The 17,828-nt window shown below is 40.3% G+C and overlaps 1 protein-coding gene across 4 annotated transcripts in view; it reads left to right on the forward strand.

The window, feature by feature from the left end:
* The window catches only part of VCAN (versican), a 113,443-nt gene extending 100,113 nt beyond the window's left edge, over positions 1–13,330 (forward strand). For all 4 annotated transcript variants that reach the window (XM_082783544.1, XM_082783546.1, XM_082783547.1 and 1 more), the window contains 3 exons: positions 7,440–7,584; positions 9,949–10,131; positions 10,637–13,330. In XM_082783544.1, the coding sequence (XP_082639670.1) occupies positions 7,440–7,584; positions 9,949–10,131; positions 10,637–10,767 (459 nt within the window). In that variant the 3' untranslated portion in view covers positions 10,768–13,330. The remainder of the gene's footprint in view (positions 1–7,439; positions 7,585–9,948; positions 10,132–10,636) is intronic.
* Positions 13,331–17,828: the final 4,498 nt, after the last annotated feature.

Genomic DNA, 17,828 nt, shown 5'->3' on the forward strand with positions numbered 1-17,828 from the left:
TGTGCCAATGTCCCACAGGATCCCTGCAGAAGGAGATTTTAAATCTACCAAATGTTTTGATTTTGTGCTGCAGTCAGTCATTACAGACTCTTTTTAAGATGCTCATTTGACCTGCATTTAACTGGGGGAGAAGTATATAACATTATTAATGACAGTTATGTTTTTAGTTCAGCCTGTTGTAGGCTGAAGGAAGGGCCTCTTGTACAAAGCGTTTTTTTTGTCTTATTTTTACCAAGGGGGCCAGCAGTTTCTTCAGAGCCTCATTACAGCTGGCCCTGGGCTAAAGCTCTTGGACAGCTTCAAACCTGCAATAACTGTTGAAATAAATGACAAAGTGGAGGATTTTCATTTTCCACTGACTCTTCTGTAAACTGTGCACAAAAAGAGCAAGTCACACCCTACACAATTTGCATCACGTTGATAATACGTAATTAAGCTGGTGTTAATCCCAGAAAACATGTATTATGCCATTTAACATCCTACCACACTTATCTTCCACGGCAAGACACCTGCCCAATAACAAGAGAATTTAACCAGCTCCCTGTGGCATTCATTTTTCATTCTCCATCCTAAGGGAACTTCTGGATATCTAACACACACAATATACCCAGAAAATTGAACTCTAGAGTGTGTGAACCATGATAAAAGTCACTACCCTAAGAGGACTTGGTGCAGAGCAGATCAAACAGGTCAAAGTCATCGGGGTGCTGTCCATTGACTTCAGTTAGCTTTTAAGCCGTTTATAAGAGAGAGATCTTTTCTGAAGAATTGTGATCTCGGAGCTACTTAGTTTGCTTCAGGGCTCAGTAGTGAGTAGACACTGCCATCTAGTGGTAATTTCTTGACATACCTGCCACTTTGTGCTTTGAGTGGAAAGTTTGTTACCTTGAGGTTCTGTTTAAAAAAAAAAGTCAAAAAGATAGTCGTCTCCTAGATAACCCCCCCCCCCCCCCCAAAAAAAAAAAAAGATACTGATTTTTATTTCAGCTACATCAGCTGATGATTTTTACTTATTTCATTTCTAGTTCAAAGCTCCTTCTTTCTCCCTGTGTGACTGCAATGGGGAGCCAATTTTGGGTGCCTGCCCAATCCAAATCCTGCCTCTTTCCCAAATCCCATGAACAAAAAACACAAATTAGAGGCTTGAGGGAAGTCATTCTACTGTGATCTCTGTATTAAGAATATTGGGATTGTGGCATGTGATATTTTTTGTACCCATAGTCAAGTTTAGACATAGCAGTTGTCTTCCAATTGACTCAAATTTCTCCCAGCAAAGATTTGCTGGGAAACATTTAGCTTTTATTTTAGCATGCGCCTAAAGTATGCATGGGATCTACCCTATGGAGTTTGGGTACCACCCATGTCTTTAATGCAAGGCATGTGCTTAAGCATTCAGTGACTGGAGTTTTTAATCTCACAAATACTTTTGGTAAATTCTGTCAAACTACTCCCATTCATAAAATTAAACAGAAGATCTTTTGCAGATCTTTGGGGTGAAATTAAGTGAAACAGAGCCTATGCTGTAAGGTAGTTTCTTGTCTTTCTCAGTATATAAATGTATTTAAATACTAGGTGAAGTTAATGTAAGTATTTTATTCATTGCCAAATCTTCTCAGCGATCTGTTTGATTTTATTTCTACCAAAAAGAAATGCAATCCCTTTCAAACTTCCCATGAGTGTCTCAAGTAACAGTTTCAGTGCTGTCTAACAGCATAAGCCACAAACATTCTGAGCTGATCTTTATTCTCATTCTACCCCTGTGCTGATCTATCTTGTGGTGGTTCAGCCAACCTAAAACCATGGGCAATAACAAGTTATTACATCTCTAAAAGAGAGATGTAGTTTTTAGTTAAGCAATCAAGCTATAAGAGAACTTCCCCAGTGCTGGACTTGTTCACTAGATTTCCCTGAAAAGGCTTTTTTTTTTTTTTTTAAGAAATGCATGCTATTGTGAAGAAAAAAAAAAAAAAAAAAAAAAAAGTATTCCTGTTCCATAGCAGAATTATGGGAAAAAATGAGGATAGCAGCCAAAAAGTTTTGCAGTGGTGTCTTACACTAATTTAGTGACAAAATCTGAGACAGGAAATAGTGCTTCATTTTAAGATGACATGGCACAGAGAGCATCATGTCACCAAGTCCCTGCAGCTTTACGTTTTTTTGTTTGTTTGTTTGTTTTTGTTCTTGAGTTTGTTTGTTTGATTGTTTGTTTTATTTTATTTGCTACATTAATCTTGAATTGAGAAGCAATCAGAGGGGGAAGCAGACAGAAAGAAATAGAATAAAAATACTATTGGAAATTATAAGTCCCAAAAAGTGCCAAGAAAGGTTTATACTTTAAACTCATTTGGACATGCTGAAAACATGCTTTACTTTCCCTGCAGGAAAGCCATTAACCCTACAAATATAAATAAGACATGTATTCCAAGTAAACTGTTTCCTAGCTTTAGTTTTGTAGAAAAGATCATTAGCCTTTGCACAATAATGAGGTCAAGCAGTAACATTTTGTTTGCATCAGTAGCTGTGCTTGGTTAAACATGGTGTTTGTTGACTATTCTGGAATGCAAAGCCCATGCTATTGATCTCAGCCACTTGGTGTGCCTTTTGGAGATAAAGGAACTGTTGAAATGTCTAAGTGCATGTCTCAAAGCTGAGATACTGCTCACTCCTGGATTCACCTTGACAGGGCAAACATCTGAAAGAGCTGAATGGATTACTCGTTAAAAAGGAAATGAGTCCCTCAAGTAAGGCTGGTTATCTGAAAATTTAAATAACAAATCTCCCACAAGGCAGGATCTTGTTTGTGACAGGAAGGCTCTGCTTATTCTGTTTAATTACCAGCCATCTGAATGACAAAAATAGTGACCAGCTAATAAAATCAGCCACTTTACAGCTCTTGCTGTAATCCTGGTTTTCTTGGATTTAATTGGTGGACTGTCATCCTGCCACCTAACTGGCAGATTAAGGCTGTGATTTAATTCAGTCTGATATGGGGGGGAGGGGGGGGGGGGGAGGGAATAAATAAATAAATTGAACTTTTATTATAAAAACATCTTCATGGACTTTTGTAATCATCAGATCCAAGGTCCTCCCATGAGGCAAGAAAATATATAGCCACTGTTCCCCAGGCTATCAGTTGCCAATCAGTCAGCCATGTGTTGTCTGCTGCCATGTGGGAAGCCTGAGGAGCTGGTCCCCTGCCTCACTGTGGCTCCAGCCCATGGACCTTCTGCCCTCTTTCTACGGGGAAGTTTTCAGTACTTTTCAGCAAAGTAAACTAGAACAACTAAGTCCAATGTGTTAGCATGGGTTTCAGTTTCGCCAAAAGACTGTACAAGAAAGATTTCCTAAAAGGCAAAAAGAGTGCAGTGGGAGCTCCTGTTTTTGGCATGAAATGATGGCAAGACACAACAGTGTGTGGTTTCCAAAGGACCAAATGCATGTACAGATATCAAAATGTTGTTGCCAAGGCCAGTTCCTGCTGTTTTCTGGTCACACCAAAACACAGATTTTTTTTGATAACACAAAGCAAGTGTCCTGCCTTCATGGATGCTGAGGGCTTTGCCAAGAGCCTGGCACAGCAGTGTCAGCGTCCTGCAGCCTCCCCAGCAAGACATGCTTCACAGCTGGAGGAAAAGGGCTAGACCTTCTGTGAAGCTCACTATAAGCTTACATGTCCTTACATGTCCTGAAGTGCTTTTCATTTTAATTGCTTTGACATTAGCCAGGGCAGTAAAAATATTTAGGTCAATATAATTATTTCTGCTGAGTACCTTTCTTCTTTTCATGGTCTTTCTTCCATGTATGAACTTAGCATTTGAATCTCTTTAGGTTTTCAGGACCCTAAATCATACCTTATGAATGATACAGCTAAAACTAGTGCTAATGGTGCTGATTGAAGCATGACTGTTGGTAAAAGGATGCCTTGGACTTTATCAACTCCAACACAGCACTGCTTAGCGTGGCTTTGCTGGTGTGCTGAGACAGCATCAGTTTCCCTGAAGACAGAAGGTAGTAGCAGGGTGGCTGGAATGATACAAGTGGGCTTTGGCTCCTCTGTGAACATAGCTAATCTGTTTTGGACATGATCTTAAAAAACGAACAAACCCAAATGGTAGATGTTGCCAAGGAATGAAATTAAAATATTGGGTTTTGTTTTTTTTTTTTTTTCTTTTTTTTTTTTTTTTTTTTCTTTGTACAATATAACTGTTCTACAAGACAGTAATTGCATTGAAATACAAAGAACTTAAATGATGTAGCCACTTAAAGAATGGCATCTTATTTAGATTATTTTGAGTGGTGTTTTCCAACAGGAGATTTATGAATTGTTTAGGATACTTCTTTTTGCAAGGGGAGGGGTATCTGTACATTTCACAGACTTTGTAGAGAGATTGTAAGGAATATCTCTGAAAACAAACAGTACAATGCAGTATGTAACATGGGATTTGGTTCTTTCCCATTACGTTTCTGCTGATGTAGTTTTACTGGACATAGTGCAGTCACCCCTGGTTTACAGTAGTTTAAGTGGAAAACAGAGTCAAGCTCATGGTCATGCAAAAATGTCATCTGTAAGAAGAAAGCAAATTATTAGTTTATTTTTGTAACAACTTATTCAACTCAAACTGTGAGAATCTTTTTGTATCATTATCATGTTATCAGGGGCTAAATAAGGATCTGAAAAACTACAGAGGAGCTGGGTGGGGACCTAAGAAAGCAATTCAGCGGTCTGGAACTTCCTCTGCTAAGCAATTCTGGCACTGAAACCAAATGAAATCAGAGGTATTCAGCCAAAATAAACTCATGCAATGATGATATTAGATATGAGGTAACAGCATGTCATGCTGGAGGATATCAGACATTCTTGAGTAAACCACACAGCCCAGATATAATCCCTTGCCATTATGCTGCAGCCCTGCCAACAAAGCAGACAAATTTTGGGCTCGGGTGGGAGCTGGCAAGTTGCTGAGCACCTTCAGCTCACACGCCCCCAGTTGCCATGAAGCATCCCAGTTCCCACACACTGACCCCTGCAGAAGCATGCAGCTCTCTGCAGCTGCAGTTCCACAAGACAGAGCCGCGAGGCTTTGCTGTCAGGGCGTCACTAACCAAACTTTTCTACCATTAACCTGGCTGTTTTCACAGCTTTTTCCTTGTGTCCCTATGTCTTGGCATATTCTCAAAGGAGCAGATGCTACCTTTCAGTAGGGCAGGTGGTGAGATGTGAGGGGTGACTGAGACGAGTGCGTGGGGCCATAACACAGGTAAACCTAAGCCCTTGGCGTGTGTGTGCACCCTGCCTTAGCCAGCAATAGGCATCTCACATGGCCTCGGCACATTCCCAGACCCTTCACCAGCTTGGCTGTGCCAAGTCACTAGACCTGAGGCGAGGCAGCACTTCCGACATATTCTTTTGCAAAAGGGAGCACTCCAAATTACAAAAATACACACTGTGCATGGGCACACGCCTTACCTCCCATTGTCCTCACTGGCCCAGGAGATATCAGGAGGTATATGCAGAATTTTCTTTAGTTAATTTTGTTGGTTATTTTTTTGTACCAGGTGTTGCAGGAGGCCCACACACAACAGATCCCATTTGACACATGTATATGGTATTTTACTACCATGCTTACAAAAGGTTATACTCTTAATTTCTCAGTTGATGTGAGTTTTTGAATTCTGGACATCAGTAAGGAAGTTAGAATGTGTTGCAGTTTAGGACTATGAGATACTAAAGCATAGAGGTGAAGTTAAGCAGGTCCCACAAAAGTAGGAAGATGTTTTATGAATTGCTAGAGGTAACAGATTCAGTGCAGAACAAATTTATTTAAATCATGATTGTTAAATTGCTTGGATAATTAAAACCAGTGATGGACACATAACAGGAAAATATGCATTTAACTCTTTTGTTGTTGTTGTTGTTGTTGTTGTTATTGTTCATAGCTTGATTCCTTGTAAGGTAAATACTACTTGTATAGAGTATGTAAACTGTATTACTAAAATGGTTTTGCACAGGCAATGAATAGTGGTTATTTCATAAAGCTAAGCAAATAGAAAGCTAAACTTTTATGACATTTATGTGGGCCAACTCTAGACAGAAAGATGTAAGCATTGTAGGAACTCTGTCATTTTGACCATACAAGGGACTATCTGCCAATTAAAGCCTGGCATTTATGTGAATTCCTGTTCTTTTAGATATCTATTTTTAGCCACCATCAAATTCTTGGAGTGACACAACAGGAATCACAAAGAAAATTGCTAAGAATAGTTTCCCATATTTCCTCTAGCTTTTCTTTGCATAACATTAAGGAAATCTCAAGTTACTGAGCTTCAGTTGGGATCAAGATGAAACAAGAAGTGGAGTAAACAGTATCCCACCACTGCTAACTTCAAGGACAGTAGTGCATATGTCCCCTATGAAAGACATTGGATAGATTATCTATCTGTATGATAATCCCTTTGTTTTCCTGCTGGTTTCCTGCTGTCCCTCTTGATAGGGGCAGGTGCTGAGCTGGGAGGTGCAGAGCTGTTTGGTTAAATTAAGTGCAAACCTGCAAATTGACAGCTTCGAACCTAAAAAGCAGAGTCTGCCCAAATCAACATGTCAATTGTATGTTCCAGGTGCAGTGCCAGGAAGAAAAAAAAAATAATATATATATATATATTATTATATATATTATATATATATAATATATATATATATTATATATATATATTTAATGCTAAAGCTATTTTTCTGCCATTTGAAACTTGTTGTTACATACTGACAATCAGATTTTTACTTCTAAAACTACTGTGCCAGTTTCCATTTTCACTCATATGTATGTGATCCAGATGTCTGTGGTGGTAATTTCTCTGCAGAAGGCAGAATTTGAATCATAATTTCTCAAGCTGCTCTATACTCTCAGTCTGCCACCTAAGCCTTTTTAATGGCAATATCAATCTGCAGTGACCTGGGGCCACTTTCTGACACCTTTACTTATTTCACACAAAATTCTGAAAGTCATCCTATTGCATGGCTTCATTAATGAAGAATAAATAATTTGAATTTGAGAATGCAGCCTGTGGTTTGTCATTTAGTAGACATGGACTAGTAGGGGTAGTAGCTTATTCATTGCATTTCCTGGCTTCGTGCTTTCAGCCTATGTAAGGTAGAGTGTGATCCAACACATTTTTGTTGAGATAGTCCTTGAACTGAATTGTGTCAACTTGTTTTACTCACCTGATACTAGTCTACAGTAAGTAAAATGTAGCATCAAAATACTTTTTGTCTGTTAATAGAGTGGGAAGATATTGTAAATCTAGTTTTGTGTAGTTTGTGCTTAACTGCCTGAACCAAACAATTGAGGTTGCTCATCATCAATGGTAATATTTTGTGTTCTGTAAAATGAAATGTAAATATATTCCAACACTGGAAATAATGGGTGTGCTTCTCTTTTCTGCAGCAATATGAGAACTGGCGACCAAACCAGCCAGACAGTTTCTTTTCTGCTGGAGAAGACTGTGTTGTTATAATATGGCATGAGAATGGGCAGTGGAATGATGTTCCATGCAATTATCACCTGACCTATACCTGCAAGAAAGGAACAGGTACAAACTTTACAGTAACTATAGCATAATTCCAGTTTTATAAACACAAAGGGACAAATTCTAAGTGATTTATGGTGACCAATAGAGTGAACCTAGAGCTGAGTTAGCCCCACAAACTTGTTTTTCTCTATCCACATATTAAACTTTTCCTAATCTGCTCTTGAGTCAAGGTCAAAATGGTACACAATAGAAACTCCTAGTTGAAACCAGACAAATTTCTTATTTGCAGATCTCAACAAAAGAGGCATTTACGTACTTGGCAGACCTGCTTTACCTGCGTGCCACTGTGAACAATGTGCGTAGCAGTGATAGAATGCACAGGAATGGCACAAAGCTGCACCAGGGGAGGTTCAGACTGAAGGAATCTGAAAGGCACATTGGACTTATACACTGCTAGAGCTGATGCTTACATACAATCACAGAATAGCTTGGGTTGGAAGGGAATTTAAAGACCATCTGGTTCCAACCCCCTTGCTATGGGCAGGGACACCTCCCACCAGACGAGGTTGCCCAAGGCCCCATCCAGCCTGGCCTTGAACACCTCCAGGGATCAGGCATCCACAGCTTCTCTGGGCAACCTGTACCAGGGATTCACCACCCTCAGAGTGAAGAATTTCTTCTTTATAGGTAATCTAAACCTATTCTCTTTTAGTTTAAAATCATTACTCCTTGTCTTCTCACTATACCCCCTGACACAGAGTCCCTCCCCAGATTTCCCATAGCCCTCTTTCGGCACTGGCAGGCCACTGTAAGGTCTTCCCAGAGCCTTCTCTTCTCCAGGCTGAACAACTCCAACTCCCTCAGCCTGTCTTCATAGGAGAGGTGCTCCAGTTCTTTGATCATACAGGACGCTCTTACAGGCCCCTGTCCTTCTTCTGCTGGGGTCCCAGAGCTGAGTGCAGGACTCCAGGTGGGGTCTCACAAGAGCAGAACAGAGGAGGACAATCCCCTCCCTCACCCAGATGATCCGTGCTGCTGTTGGTGTAGCCCAGGGTACGGTTGGCTTTCCAGGCTGCAATCACACATTGCTGGCTTGTGTTGAGCTTCTTGTCAACAAACATTCCCAGGTTATTCTTCTCAGAGCTGGTCTCAATCCATTCTCTGCCCAGCCTGTATTTGGGCTTGGGATTGCCCTGACCCATATGCAGGACCTTGAACTTGGCTTTGTTGAACTTCATGAGGTTTGCATAGGCCCACCTCTCAGGCCCATCCAGGTCCCTCTGGATGGCATCCCTTCCCTCCAGCGTGTCGACCACACCACCCAGCTCGCTGTCATCAGCAAACTTGCTGAGGGTGCACAAGGTCCTACTGCGCATGTCACTTACAAAGATGTCAAACAGCAATGGTCCCAACACCAATCCCTGAGGTTCACCACTCCTTCCTGATCTCCACATCGTTATTGAGCTGTCTACCACAACTCTTTGAGTGCAACCATTCCTTACCCAGTGAGTGCTCCATCCATCAAATCCCTGTCTCTCCAATTTAGGGACAAGGATATCATGCGGTCAGTGTCAGATGCTTTGCACATGTCCAGGTAGATAATGTCAGTTGCTTTTCCCCTATCCTTCATTGCTGTAACCCCATCATAGAACGCCATCAGATTTGTGAGGCACAACCTACCCTTAGTGAAGCCATGCTGGCTGTTACCAATCACTACCTTATTTTCCATGTGCCTTAGACCAAGCTAAGGAGGGTCTTCCAGGAGTGTCTGCTCCATGATGCTGCTGAACACAGAAGTGGCCTGTAGTTGCCCGGGTCAATGAAACCTCAAACACGAGAGTTGCCAGGGGATGTATATTAACACTTTAGTTGTTCTCTGTCTTTTTAGACTGGGAAAGTAAAGAAGAAACCAAAATCTCTTGTGCACTCCACTGTTGCCCAATTATCATTTACAGCATTTTGATAACATGTTCATTGTGTGTTGAAGGGTGCATGAGTTTTAAGTGCTTTTAAAAAGTCTGCTGTTGAGGAAGACCTGAGAAGTTTTAAGAATGAGATTTTTTTTATTTTATTTTATTATTTTTTTTTTAATCAAATGCTTGTAATAACTTCACTGCTCTTCAGGTTTTGCAGCTTTCCAGTGAAAATCTTTTCTTTGTGTGAGTATGAAAACTTTTTTGGTTCAAAATTATATCAGAAATTTAAACCAAAAAGGAAATATTAACCATGCATTTTGCAGTTTTACCATTTCCATCATTATTGTATTTGATGTACAGAACCGGAGAACTACAGAAAAAAAGTGATCTACCTGTCCTTATTTGGACATGTCTCTTGGGATTTTTGCTAAAATCTCTTGACATGTCCCCATAGACAGAATTTACCTCAGAAAGGCATTTACAAACTGGGGTTTTGTCTTCCTTTAAGTTGCCTGTGGTCAGCCTCCTGTTGTGGAAAATGCAAAGACCTTTGGGAAGATGAAACCTCGTTATGAGATCAACTCACTTATTAGATATCACTGCAAAGATGGCTTCATCCAGCGTCATATTCCAACCATCCGGTGCCAAGGGAATGGAAGATGGGATATGCCTAAAATTACATGCATGAATCGTAAGTTCTCTGAAAAGGAATCAGTGCTGCCTCAGAAACAATAGATTCATTAATGTAAAGATGAGCATCTGTAATGATAAGTAATGAAAAGTAATGAGTATATTTTTAAAAGAAGCGCAAACCTTATATTATAGATTATGACAGCAGTACAGCTCACACTATCTGTAGAAAAATCACTGGGATTCTAAAACTAATAAAAATGTTACTTTTCTGTTTTTAGAAAAGCCATTAAGATTCTTTTCAATTAAGCAGCAACATTCTTACAAAGTCTCTGAATTCATAGGTTCTCAATAATGCTAACAATGCCTTCTGCAGATGTGGTCTAACTATTTTCAAGAGATGCTTCTCCTGTCTGTAACATGGCCTTAGTATCAGTTAATCATTTGTTAACTCCCTAATTAATCACAAATAATAGAAAATTAATGTGAAGCGTAGCCAGTCCATTCATGCTGATATCATTTCAAATTAATTAATATATTCTTTTTCTCCCTCCTTTTCATTGCAGCGTCCACGTACCAAAGGACTTATTCTAAGAAATACTACTATAAACATTCTTCATCAGGAAAGGGAACATCATTAAATTCATCAAAACACTACCATCGCTGGATCAGGACATGGCAGGACTCAAGGCGCTGAGTGCTAAATGGTGAATGGGGATTTCCACCATTTCAGCCAAAGTTCTAACTTTCTGTGCCTTTTCTATCACTTATAGGAGTATTATCAAATTGTTTTGAAACTATGGACTCCGGTATTCACAATGCATTTTGCAAAAATATTGTGTTTATCAGAAAACAAAAAAAAAATAAAAATAAAAATTATATAGAGGAGAAGTGCTTATGGGGATAAAAAGAGACCATTTCCAGCCTATAATGATTATTAGTTTTCTATATGCCATCAGTGTGGACCATTTTATGACATATACCAGCCTTCTGCAATATTTAAACAGCTCAATTTTAGCACCAATGAAAATGTAAATAAGATGATTTTAATGTTGTTTAATTGTGTGTTGTTTTAAAAATCCTGTATATAAAATGAAAAGTCACACTAAGTTCAGGCATATTTATGGTTAGAATGGCCTCAGAGGTCTTCAGTCATTTGTGACATTGTTTTTATGTTGTTTACCTAGGCTGGAAATGGTTGAAATAACTTCACTGACTGAAATTTGCTATTACAAGGTGAAGATAAACACACAAGTGACATGACTTTTTCTTTTTAATGCAAACTGTGCCAGTTACCATCCAAGGTACAGTGTGTGTCCATGTGATGCAAAATTTAGAGCACATAAAGTGGGGATATAGCATGAACTAGGGACTGCAATGTGGAACTTTTTTTCTGCTCTCCATTCCAGCCTCATCATTCATGAGAAAGGACTGCATGGAGGACTTGTATATGACAAGGAGGGCCTGTAAAAATCCAAGTGCTAATACATTAACTTTATCAACCAGGGCCACCTTTTCTGAAAGAAAGAAAAAAAGAGGAAAAAAAAAAAAAGAAAAAAAATGAAAAAAAAAAAAGACTTTCACAACATTAACCACAAGGTCTATATTACAGGTCTCTGCATTCTAAAATGGAGTTAGACCTAGTGTTTGGGGGATCTTTTTTTGTAAAAAACAAACAAAAATCAAAAAAGTAAATAATTTTGTATATATAACCATTTTTTAATCTTTTTATAAAGTAATGAATGTTTGTGTATGAATGCTGCAGCTGTGAAGCGTACATAAATAAATGAAGTAAGCCATACTGATTTAATTTATTGGATGTTATTTTACCCATGCAAAGAAGATTAAAAGAGCTCGCCAGTGCAGTATTAGCCCCTGAGCTCCACTTTTGGAACCATCTTTTGCTATTTTCCCAGAGAACAAAATTCCTGCTAAACAGGATCATTTGTTTGTGGTTAGATGGGTGAGAACTGTGTGACTTATGGAAGAATCAGGATCTTGGCTTTCTAGGAAGAAGTGTGTGCACAAAGAGGTTTTAGGTTGTAGTTGGTGCAGTGTGTATGTAGGAGTTTTCTATTATGATTTCTTACCCTGGTCAGCGCGACAACTGACCTGGATGTGTATAGTAAGTGTAGAAGGTAATGTTTGAAAGGACTTCTCCACATAAAGGATTGTGTCTGGTTATTTCTGCAAAGTTCCCTGCACGTCTTTGGGCACAGGAAAAAAAATAAATAATAAAGGATAAATAAAGTAAGTTCCCTAGGATACATACATACAACTTTCAAAATAACACTGCAAATACAAACAGAGTTGGGAGGCTTATGCCTTTGTGTTAGTGTGGGGATATGATGCAAGAAGTTGAAAAGGAAAGGAAAAGAATCAAAAACCCAGCCAACATGTACAAGTTTGTCCCAGGCAGAACTGCCCATGAGGCGACCTTGCCATGGTTTATTGGGACCATTGATTACAGTCCCAGGCAACATCTCTTAAAAAATTGCAGTGACTGCTCCACCATGGATACCCAGTCTTTGTGCGTTCAACATGGCAATGCGTCACTGTGTTGGCCGGTTCATTCCCCACCCCTACCCCCAAACAATGCACATAATACTTTTCTCTATTTATATTATCTTGTATAGTGTATAATGTGAATGTCTGTTTTTTGTGAATGAAAGTCTAAAATCTTTGTAACTTTTATATCTGCTTCTGTTTCACCAAAGAAACAAGGTTTTGCTATACTGTGACTTGTCTTGTTATTGCATGTCTTCCTGTTTAAATCTATGCAATGTGATTTTTTTCATATGAATACGGTTAGACTGTCAGGTACTTCACAGTTATCATGGGCTTAGTCAATTGCCCACTGGAGTCAGAGAGTCAGCTGGCTGAACTTTAGTAGGTGCTGGATTTGACTTTATATGAGCAACTGTAGGAGATTTGGAGTAATATTTTAAGATATACGGTATATGTTTTGAAGTCGAATTTTGCTTGTATAAGTCAAGGCTCTGCTCATAAGTATACAGTATTCTGCACATCACTTCCTTGTACCAGAAGCATACAGAACAGAAAATATATTTTAACACTTTACAAACTTTCTCACCGTATGTATAAAAAACCCTGCATAGATTTGTTGTTTTCTTGTCTTCTTGTTGGATTTAAACAATGTTGTAAGGCATTCACATAACATTGTGATTGTAGTTTAAGTAGATTAGGTGCAGTGCTTATATTGATTTTTTTCACCTCCTTCTATTACGCATAATAAAATAGGACTGACAACATTCCTTATTAAAAAAAAAAAAAAAGAAAAAAAAAAAAGAAAAAAAATAACCAACCTGTTACCCATGCTTGTTTATTTAGACAGAGAATGGAGCTTTCTTCAGCTCTGAAGACTCTTTTTAACCCTGACCTAAACCCCAAGTGGTGCAGTGCTAGCATGCAGTTGGAACACATCCACTCACATTGCAGGGACAGGTCTGGTGGGACACCGGGACATTACCGCAGCAAGCAGCTGCGTTCCAGTATCTGCAGCATCACCAAGCTCAGGAGTGTGGCAGGATGCTGTGATCAGCCTATAGAAACAGAAGACAAAGCCAGAGATTCAAACACAGATCACTTATTTATTTATTTATTTTAACGAGTATTCCTTAGCTCTGCTTTCTTGCCTTCCAGGTAAACCCAGAATCCTGTCAAATATTTTCCAGTTCCCCGGTGTCTGCTCCAGAAACTCTGCTTTAAGTTGCATTTGACAAATCCATGCAAGACAAACACCAGAGTAGTACTCCTGTAGTAGTCTCCCCCTGCTGCATAAGTATTAAACACTTTTTCTCGACTAACCCACTTTGTCCTGTTAATGGGATGCAGAAACAGCTGTAGAGGAGAAGGTCGAAAGGTTAGTAGAGGATGGGGTGTTGATGGTTACAGTCCTTAGCCGAAAGGAGTCCAGGTGTGCACTGCACATCCTCAGATTGCTGTCAGCATGTGGAGCATTTGGACCAAACAAGGATCAAGCTGTAGGTCAGTGCACAGGGCTCAAATGCCACATGGGAGCATCTGTGTTTCATGTGCCTATGAATATCCAAATAGAGTTCATTATTCCAAGAGTCTTCCTGCCCCTTACCACATTGGCTGAATTTGACTTCCCAGCAGATGGAGAGTCCTCCACCTCTACCTCCTCTAGAGGCTGGCACTACACAGGGTAGAAATGAGCCAGGCTACTTGTTTTGTTCTCAAGAGGATGTGCTGCCTACTGGAAACATCCCTGTATCCCAGCTGTGCCCTAAAAGTCACATAACTTGAAGCTAGGTAGGAAGAGGCAGCTTCCTGATGGCAGATCTCCTGGCAGGCCATTTATTTCTGTGGGACATCTCACCCAAGATGGAGACTGTGGATGGAAGTGGCATGTAGGAGAAATCACAAGTCCCTTGGCATGCAACAGGCATGCCAGCAAGATACAAGTGGGTTGGCAAGGGGCTGCCAAAGCAAGGAACAGCCTGCAAGGAGCTTTGGAGTGAGGATGTTTTTTTCCAGAGCAGTGGCTGAAGGAACATTGTTCAAGGGTCAGTCTATGGGTATGGTGTGGGTCCATGTCTGATACTTTCTTAAGCGAAAGGTCTTCATTTCTGCAGCCAGCATCCTTGCACTGAGCAGGTGCAGAAACTAGCACACACATGCAGAGATATTTCCTTGACAAGAGGATGGTGAGCCTGCAAAAGCCAGTGCAAGTTTGAGCTGTGAGAAGTTCTGCAGTACAGGAGCTTGGCAGACTGAAGACAACCTGAAGCAAGAGGAGGAGGAGCAGCAGCAGCTACCAATTTATATATTATTGTGTAACTGCTGAAAAGCTGGATATTGACAAGAGTCCTAAGCGCACAAGTTCTGACTAAAATTAAATCCTTAGTGCCCTCTGCTGCTGTTTGCTGCTTTAATAAGTCGTCGTCCCCCCCCCCCTTTGTTATTTCCACAATGTAGATGCTGACTCTTCATCCAGAAGGGCCATGTTTTTATCTGCTGGGCTGTTGTCTGTTAAATGTCTACCCAAAAAAGAAGTTTTGCAGGTATACCTCCAAAACAGGAGGAGGCCTGAGGCCTGAGGCCTCGTCCCCCAAGGAAGGCTGCAGAGATGCCTCCTAGGGCTTCAGAGCAGGTCCATCAACTTTCATGGCATTCATGGGCAGAGAGGTATGAATCCTGGTGTGAACCAGAGCTATGGTAGCAGGGCGAATGGGTGACCACCTTCTTAGCTTGATTAAAAGGCTTGCATCCTGCCCTGCTGGGCAGCCCACCACAGCTGCCTCAGAGCTTCAGTGCTCCAGGAAATGTTTAAGTCTTTACATACTGAAAACAACTGGGAAAAAAAAATGTTTTCAGTTCAGCTGCACTAAAACTCAAAGGCAAATGTATTCTCTTTCCGCAAAAACATACCACTTTTCATTGTATTACTTATTGTAAGCAGCAATGCGCATAAGCCTCTGTGACCATGCTGCTTTTCCTGACAAGCTGTGAAAGGGATACAAGTGATATTTGGACTAAGCACTGGTGGAAGCTGTAACATGCAAACATGCCAAGCAAGGTTGTTAACATGGTGAAGCCAAGCACAGCCATTCTAAGGAAAGAAGAAAAATGAGGAAATACAGAAAAATATGTATCACCTGAACACCCAAGCGGTAGAAATAGAAGGAAATTTAAGGGCCTGTAAAACACAATGCAATGCAAACTTTGACTTCCATGGAAAACAAATATATTCAAGTGAAGAAGCCATCAGCTGCTACTATGATAGAGGCTAACTTATGGTTTAATGCAGGTGGAAAAAAATAAAATAAAATAAAATAAAATAAAATAAAATAAAATAAAATAAAATAAAATAAAATAAAATAAAATAAAATAAAATAAAATAAAATAAAATAAAATAAAATAAAATAAAATAAAATAAAAGGGAGAGAGAAATCAGTCCTGGAGATGTGTCATTGAGGAATTTCTTCCAAGGATGAGAATGGATTCATGACACTGGCAACCAAATTCAAGCAGGAAGGGATCCAGAATCCTGCTTCTGGGATGGTCAGAAGAATGGGGAAGCTACACACAATGCAAACACAGGTTGTGGTCCTGCACAGACACAACAGTTTGATGTACCAGCCACATGAGTTCTGGTTGTAAGCTGTAGAAGTTGCTTCATCCAGTGGTGAGAAGTTCTGTGATGGTAGAAGTCCTTACTACTTTAGCACAGGAGGAGATCGGTTCAGAAGAGGGAAGAAATGGTGTGGTTGCCTTTGGTAGCAGGTGAATGGCAGGAGTTTTGCTCCTGTGTTTCTTACACTAGTGTGTTCAAGTTGTTAATCAAAAATAATTTTCCTACATGGTATGGAAAACTATAATGCAGAGGCTTGGGAGAGGAAATACACAAAAATCAGTAGCAGACCCAGGAAATGGTTTTGTGGTTTTTAAGGGCACCGTTCCTTCACAGGTTAAAAGCAAGTGTGACTTTTTCTAAGCAGAAGATGGAAGTTTTGATTCCAAATGTATTAGAATCCAAGGCTGCTCTCTTCAGGGTTAAAATAAACTTTGGTCTCGCCCATGTACAATATATAAGTTAATATCTTATTACTATTATCATTTTAAATGCCTTTCTGAATGAAGAATTCCTTCGACAGCAAAGACCATACCTCTTCTGCTGCAGCTTGATCATCTTAAACTACGGCAGCTTTTTGAGGTAATCAAACCCTGACTTAGTAAGCACATTGTAGATCAACAGGGCGAGAGACAACTCCCAATACAGCATCCGTACAGACCTCGTGGCAGGAGAGGAGACAGCCCCCATCCCCACATGCCTGCTGAGACAGCTACTATTTTCACCTTCTTGCTCTATCCTGCAAGCAGGCAGGCTGGGAGTACAGTGGGAGCTAGGAAGGGACAGAAGCAGGACAGCTGACCCCAACTGGCCAAAGGGGTATTGCATACCATATGGTGTCATGCTGGACAAGTAATACGGGGTGGCTGGTGTACTGGGTCTGGCTGGAATATTAACTTTCCCTGTAGCAGCCCCTACAGTGCTGTACTCTGCACTTGTAGCTGGAACAGCAGTGTTATCACACCAGTGTTGTGTCTACTGCTGAGCAGCACTGGCACAGCATTGGGCCTCTCTCTAACCCTCCTAGGGGGTGGGCAAAAAGTGAGAAGAGAAACATCACTAGGGCAGCTGACCTAAACCAACTACAGGGATATTCCAAACCATGTGGTTTCACACTCAGCAATAAAAGGTGGAAATAGGAAGAAGAGGGGAGGGGTGGGCTCTCGTTGTGAAAACATTGGTCCTCCTCCCGAACACCGGCTACGTGCGTTGAGGCCCTGCTTCAAGGATGTGCTCAAGCATTGCTCATTTGTGGGAAGTAGAGAGTAATTTATTTCCTCTGCACTTCCACATAGCCTCCATTTATTTTATTTGCTTGTTTTCCTCCCTTCTTTTTATCTTCCCTTTCCCCCCTCCCTTTTCTCCTTTCCCTTTTTATTTCCCTTTAGTTAAATTGTTTAGTTCATAATAATCTTTCTTTAATTATTATTATTATTTCCCTTTAATTAAATTATCCTTATCTCAACCCGTGAGTTGTTCCTTGCTTTACTTCTCCCCCTCCTCATCTAAGGAGGGGGAATGAGAGAGCGGTTGTGGTATTTAGCTGCCCAGCACGGTAAAACCACCACATCTGGCTGGGGGAATGCACGGGTACTGGCTGCCACTCTTTTCTGGGCCTGGTTACTACAGGTAGTTTGGCT

The sequence above is a fragment of the Aythya marila genome (genome assembly GCF_965140915.1).
Source record: "Aythya marila genome assembly, chromosome: Z".
Taxonomy (NCBI): domain Eukaryota; kingdom Metazoa; phylum Chordata; class Aves; order Anseriformes; family Anatidae; genus Aythya; species Aythya marila.